Source organism: Photinus pyralis, unplaced genomic scaffold (assembly GCF_008802855.1).
Source record: "Photinus pyralis isolate 1611_PpyrPB1 unplaced genomic scaffold, Ppyr1.3 Ppyr1.4_LG8, whole genome shotgun sequence".
In the NCBI taxonomy this organism is placed as follows: Eukaryota; Metazoa; Arthropoda; class Insecta; order Coleoptera; family Lampyridae; genus Photinus; species Photinus pyralis.
The window spans coordinates 36,095,913-36,102,842 of record NW_022170819.1 but is presented as its reverse complement, the minus strand read 5'-3'; the positions used below and the strand labels follow the sequence as shown (position 1 = coordinate 36,102,842).

At 38.4% G+C, this 6,930-nt stretch overlaps 1 protein-coding gene across 1 annotated transcript; it reads left to right on the top strand.

Moving 5' to 3' along the window:
- Positions 1 to 2,555: 2,555 nt before the first annotated feature.
- LOC116177854 (cytochrome P450 9e2-like) lies at positions 2,556 to 4,838 on the top strand. The gene is made up of 6 exons (XM_031497001.1): positions 2,556 to 2,938; positions 2,988 to 3,244; positions 3,296 to 3,459; positions 3,503 to 3,834; positions 3,879 to 4,329; positions 4,374 to 4,838. The coding sequence occupies exons 2-6, from the start codon at positions 3,045 to 3,047 to the stop codon at positions 4,802 to 4,804; spliced, it is 1,578 nt and encodes a 525-aa protein (XP_031352861.1). The 5' UTR covers positions 2,556 to 2,938; positions 2,988 to 3,044; the 3' UTR covers positions 4,805 to 4,838.
- Positions 4,839 to 6,930: the final 2,092 nt, after the last annotated feature.

Below are 6,930 nucleotides of genomic sequence, written 5' to 3'. Positions count from 1 at the left end.
AAAACAATTCGTACTTTTTCGATTACACTTCTCAATCAAAAGTTATGGACTAGAAACCAATTTCGAAAGAAAATTCAAAGGGCTGTAACTTTTGAATCAGTAGCCCAATCTTGGAACTGTTTGAAATAATGGATTCTACAGGCCACATTCTATAAGAAAAATTTTTTTCCGGGTCGATCTGAGACAATCTTTTTTTCGGGCCTCAAAAAAAGGCAGTGTATAACCTTCCTTTTTTACCAAAAATCGACTACACCAAAATTTCTCGGGAAAACACTTTTCTTATTAATTTTGGTGCGTAGAATCCAAAACAATTCGTACTTTTTCGATCAGACTTCTCAATCAAAAGTTATAGACTAGAAACCATTTTCGAAAGAAAATTCAAAGGGCTGTAACTTTTGAACTAGTAGCCCAATCTTGGAACTGTTTGAAATTATGGATTCTACAGGCCACATTCTATAAGAAAAATTTTTTTCCGAGTCGATCTGAGACAATTTTTTTTTCGGGGCTCAAAAAAAGGCAGCGTATAACCTTCCTTTTTTACCAAAAATCGACTACACCAAAATTTCTCGGGAAGCACTTTTTCTTATTAATTTGGGTGCGTATAGGGAATGCAATCCCGCAGCAAAATCTCAATCCCGGTATTTGCGGGATCGTTAGATGTTATTCCCGCGGGATCCCGGTATTTGCGGGATCCCGAAAAATTTTAAATAAATTGGCAAATACCTAAGCAATTTTGTGCGGTTAACTTCTGTATTAAAATAAATCGCTAATTATCACAATAAGTACCTATTCAACAAAAAAGTACCTTCAGCCTAACTTAAAACTCAAAAAAATTACCTGTAAAGCACAAAAAGGTGAACTCAAGGTGCCTCAAAAATCATAGTACATTTTTAACGAAAAAAGTTTAACAATTATGTTAAAAATAATTTCTCCGTTATGCGTTTCATTAACAAAGCAAACAGAGTCGTCCCCTTGGTCGACAAATTCCTCAGTCCCGCAAATCCCGCTCCATTTATGTGCGGGATTAATCCCGCAAAAAAGCTGCGGAAACCCGGTATTTCGGGATCCCGCGATCCCGGTATTGCATTCCCTATACGCAACCTATACAGGGCGTTCCTAAACATGATGTAAATGCGGAATGGGTAATCCTTGGGCTTATGTTCTATTGACCTTCAGTGTGTTTAGATGTAAAGGTTTTCAAAGTTTGTGAGCATATCTGACAGTTTTTTTTATTTTATCATTCCCGCTTTTATGCATTCTATTAAAGGAGAAAACCGCATGCTACGCCACTGGAAATATTTTGCCGGGAAGCGCATATGTTAAGCTGCACAAAGCGACAAAGCCTCGCTCTATTGGTCGCGCGTAAAAGAGAGAGCTTTCCTCAAGCAAGAGAAAGAAGGTGGCGAAGTTTAAGCTGAGGCGGCAGAACGTAGTTTGCTTTGGGTGTGTAGGTACGTTTGTTTATAAAGTCAGGAAATTCTTTTTTTAATTGTACCATTAGTTAAGTAGACCATTTTGTTTATTTCCAGTTGACTTAATACATGCGTGTTATCATAAATTTGAATTGGCAGAGCCTTCGTCTAATTTACTCACTAATTTTGATTGAGTTGGCAGTAAGGCAGGGAGGGAAATTTAGGAGCGAATTTGTTATAGATAGTACATGTTTTCCCATGTAGTTAGAAGTTTCGTTGCGAATGTCGCTTTAATTACGTTTTGGGAAATTTCCATTTTGCTTAGCATATCTTTACTACAGGGTCGATTTTGTTATTTGCTAAGGGAAGATTGAGGATTAGTACAGTGTTAATACAAGTTAAGGCATATTGTAATTGTCAATGCTAGTAGATAAGGTAGAATTTTCCATAGGTGTAGGTGACTTTGATTGGAGGGAGATATAGGTTGTTTAGATAATTTAGGGTATCTTGCAGATTTTGTACGTAGTGACATAGATTCAGCTATACGTAGGTATATAGTGTGGATTTTGTATTGCAGTAACTTGTACGAAGTCTAATTACGATGTTTATTGTCGGCTTGTGCGATTGGTCAGGGTATTGTTTCTGTTGTGGGGGCGTAAAATATTTATTGAATTTGTTCTTGTGTTGGTATAATCTTTTATAAATTACAAATTAATGATGCATTTGTTGAAAAACGGTAACCTTAAAATCTCCTAGGGATGGTTACTACTAAAGCGAGTTTGTTATTGACAGGGTACGCGAATGAGAATCATCCCCCTGATTCGATAGGACGCGATTTAGCGAGTTTCATGAATGGTTTTTCTCAGACTGTGATACTTTTTCATAACTCCTGAATATTTATGTTATTGGAATACTGTTATGTAATGGGTCTCGAAACCCCCACTTTTTATGCAAATATTATACCTCTATATTATATAATGAGACAAGTTGTCATTGAAATTGTGTATAGTGGGCGAATGTTCAGCCATGGCTACCAACCTTACCCAATTATCCATTCCTGAATGAATCCGGATTCGAACCCGATATTTATCTCTAGCTTCCAGAATTTCGGGGTCAGATGCACTATCTTCATTCCTCGCAATCTCAACAAGTTCAACTCAGTGAAACATTACTTATCATTTCTAAAATTTGATTGGCGATTAGATTAAAACAAGTGGGAATGTGTATTTTAGCAAGTAGTTGCGATGTGTTCATCACCAACTAACTCGGTTTTGTGGTGGAATCTCTTAAACTCCGTCCTGTAAGTTTCTGAAAAAAAACCATCTTAATCTTGGATTTTGTATATCCAAAATTGTGTATGTCACAAATGTTTGATGTATGTGCATGGGATGTAGTAAGTGTGGCGTACTTTTCACAAACCTCCTATGTCTAATTCTTAAATATACAAGTCAATGCATTGGTATGCCTGCCAGTTATGAAACCCACCTTACGCACAAGTTTGACAGCAGCGTAAGCAAGAGAAACTAGTAGGTAGTTTTTCAGATACGTATTCGTTCGATATGTTGAAATCTATAGGAAACGAATCTAAGCAACCAACTTTTCGTATAATTTACTACGCCATTTTGTGTAACAATGCTGGGCATTTTGTTCTTAACGACATTCATCGCGACGCTTGTGTACCTGATCGTCAAGATAACGTTTTATTGGAGATGGCAAGGGGTGAAACAGTGCGGTCCTTTGGATTTGTGGCGAACCTTTTTTAAATTGCTCCTCCAATTTGGGCCCGAATGTGAAACTTTGGCCGATTTGCAAAAACGCTACCCCGAGGAACGGTATTATAGGCGCGCTTGTTTTTCGGCCTCCTTCTGTAACTGTTCTTCCAGATACATCGGAATTAACATGTTTACCTCCAACCTTTTGCTGATAAAGGATCCTGGTTTGGTGAAGGAGGTTGCGATTAAGGAATTTGATTCGTTCGTCAATCATTACGCGTTTGTAAATGAAGAAGTGGAACCGTTGTTCGGAAGGGCCCTGCTTTTGTTACAAGGTGAGTGTCTTGTGTAATGGTCTAAATTTACGTATCATCGCAGGGGAGCGCTGGAGGTCGATGAGATCCACTCTCAGCCCATCATTTACCAGTAGCAAAATGCGCGGGATGTTCAGGCTCTTTGAAGAATGTACAGAGCAATTCATTGGGTATTTGCAAGAAAAGGGCTCGTCGGGGATTGACGTAGAGCTAAAAGACCTACTCACCAGGTTTTCAAATGACGTCATTGCTTCCGCTGCGTTTGGGCTGTCGTGCAATTCGCTTAAGTGTCCTGAAAATGAGTTCTACCTAATGGGCAAGGAACTGACGAACTTATCGGGTTTCTGGAAGAATATTAGCTTATTAATCGTCACGGTGTTTCCACGTGTTGCAAAGGCAAGCAGCTCAATCAACTAACTTTTTACAATCGTCTGAATTAGTTCTTAGGTGTCAGATTCTTTAATCCGAAAGCGAACGCTTTCTTTCGAAATTTAGTCAAATCCACGATTGATGCCAGGGAAAAGAGTGGAATTCTGCGACCAGATATGATCCATCTGCTACTGGAGGCAAGAAAGGGTCGACTGAAGCACGACGTCGACGCCGATGCTATCGACTCCGAATTCGCGTCGATTGAGGAGTCGGCCATTGGAAAAGAAGCGAGCAAAATCGAACTTTCCGATGACGATTTAATAGCGCAGGCGCTCTTATTTTTCTTTGCGGGTTTCGAGAGTGTCGCCAACTTGATGTGTTTCACTGCTCACGAACTTACCGTGAACTGCGATGTGCAAACACGCTTACAAGAGGAAATTGATGAGACCTTACGGAAACACGATGGGGTAATTACCTACGAAAGTCTGTTGAAAATGAAGTACCTCGACATGGTGCTATCCGGTGAGTGAGTGTACAAAATCGCTCAACTTCATCTTTCATTTTAGAGTCCTTGCGAAAATATCCCAGTATAACCTTATCCGATCGCGTCTGCACCAAACCGTTCACCATCGAGCCGGTACACCCAGGAGAGAGACCGGTACATTTACAAAAGGGCACCATTGTCGGAATACCCATATTCGGCATGCACCGTGATCCCAAATTTTATCCCAATCCCGAACGTTACGATCCGGAACGATTTAGTGACGAGAACAAGTCAAAAATTGAGCCTGGTTCTTATCTTCCTTTCGGCATTGGTCCCAGAAGCTGCATCGGTAACCGGTTTGGCTTACTCGAGGCGAAGATGTTAATTTTTAAGTTATTCCAACACTTTAACGTAGTTGTCATTAAGGAAACTCAAGTTCCCATCAAGCTGAAACCTAACCACTTTTCATTGAGCGTTGAGGGGTTTTGGGTGGGGCTTGAGCCCAGACCCTGAGGTATACTTTTGTAATGTCTCTCATAATTTATTGTTCCACTCATTATCGTAATAAATCTCTACAGAAGTGTGTCTGATTCATCCCGAGTTTCAACTAATATTGATTATCATTAAAATTGTGGTCTGTTACTTAAATGCGGAAAAACGTGGGCTTCAGGTTTTTTCGAACCTTAGTAATCGAACTTTAGTTTATCCATTGGATTAGTTTACCAATGTTTTACAGCAGGAAAATGTAACAAAATTACCCCTTATAACTTAGGGTTTTAAAAGCCAACAAAAGCACAAATTAATTGCCTTCAACCTTTTTACTGGTTGCCACTTTATTCAAAATCTCATTAGCACCTCGTATAAACAAAATAAGTGCAACACATTTGATTCATACACGGTGCTTAATCGTCTAAAGCCCATCACACAATGAAAAAAATAAGGAATAAGAAATATGAAATATGGAATAGGAAATAGTGACGCCGTGCACGCAAAACACAACAAACAATTAGCAACAGACTATAAGCCAATCAGAACACTCATGCCATTTGAATTTATGTCATTATAATGGCAGCTAAATGTAAGGCAATAGCAGGCTAATTGCACCGACGCGACATCAAATATAATTCCAAGTTCATAACTTCACAAAAACAACACCTCATACTTGTTTTATTTTAGGTTAACGAGATAAAATAATAAATATAGAATAGGCGTGCACGCCTCTTCTAATGTCATTGGTTCGCAATATGAAATAAGGAATAACAATTCGACTGAACGAAATTATTATTTCTTATTTCCTAGGTTTATTTCAATGTTGCGTGCAAATCCATAAAGATCAGTAGATTGAAAATTGTTATTCCTTATTTGTTATTTCATATTTCTTATTCCTTATTTTTTTCATTGTGTGATGGGCTTAAGTCAAGTTAAGTATATAGAAATGCAGGCCCGGATTGGGCCGACGGGTAATCGGGCAAAACCCGATGGGCCGCCGCCTCGATGGTTTTGGCCGGGTTCGGGTTGTACAAACATCAAACATTGAAATTTAAATGTTTTACAAAATTCAAACCGAATATATCGACTCCATCCCTGTATGGATTACTTTTCCTGGCATTTTCCCTTTTAAATTTAGAAATACAGAGACAGTTATTATGATGACGCAGTATACGAACATTGGGTACGTTCAACGGGCTTAGCTGCTGACCGCAAAATTTTATTGAACGCATTGCTAACTACCGCTGTTAGCAATTGCTTACTTTAGCTGACCGCAATGCTCAGCATCAATTTTTAATTCTAACTTCTGCTGTCTGCGTAAAAAAGGCGGGATACCATGGCAATTTAAAAGTTTTGTTGACAGTACATTTGCTTTAACCATTGAACTATATACTCTGTAACCTATAATTCCGTACCAACCTTTAAATTGACATGCCTTGAACAACGAAAGTGTTTTATATGTGTGCTTTCTGAATATTGTGGTACAACATGGGGAATTTTCATATATAATACCATAAGTAGTCGAAGTATTGTCGAATATTTTTGAGATGCTGTCACGAATGCTAGTTACGCTGATTAATACCACGAGCGCTTGCGCGAGTGGTATTAAAAAGCGTAACTAGCATGAGTGGAGCAGCAGCTCAAAAATAATCTACAAATACTTCGACTACGAATGGTATTCGGAGGACTATTCAACGAATCAAAAGAAAAATTAAGCATAATTACCCACGCGAATGTATTTCCATGACAACAACAAACGTCAAAATAAATTATGGAAGTTGCTTTTCATTTTGCTATTGATTCTATTCGAACTTTTGTGCTCCAAGCTAATTCGTTATGAGTGATTAAATTAAAAGATGTGGTGATAAGTCGGTTGTCGAAATTGATTAACAAACTAAGAAGAATGTTCCGGTTAATACGACAAAATTTCGCGTCATTTCACTGGTGGAAGTTTGACAAATGTCATTGAATAATCGCATTGAATTGTCGCTGAAATACCACACGTGAAATTATCGCTGAAATACCACACGTGAAATTATCACTATAATTCGTTCCCATTGGCTCAACAATTTGAAATCTCGACATTTCACTGGTCGAAATGTGACAAATGTTAGATGAATTGAATAGTCAGTTTTATTTTGATGAACGAG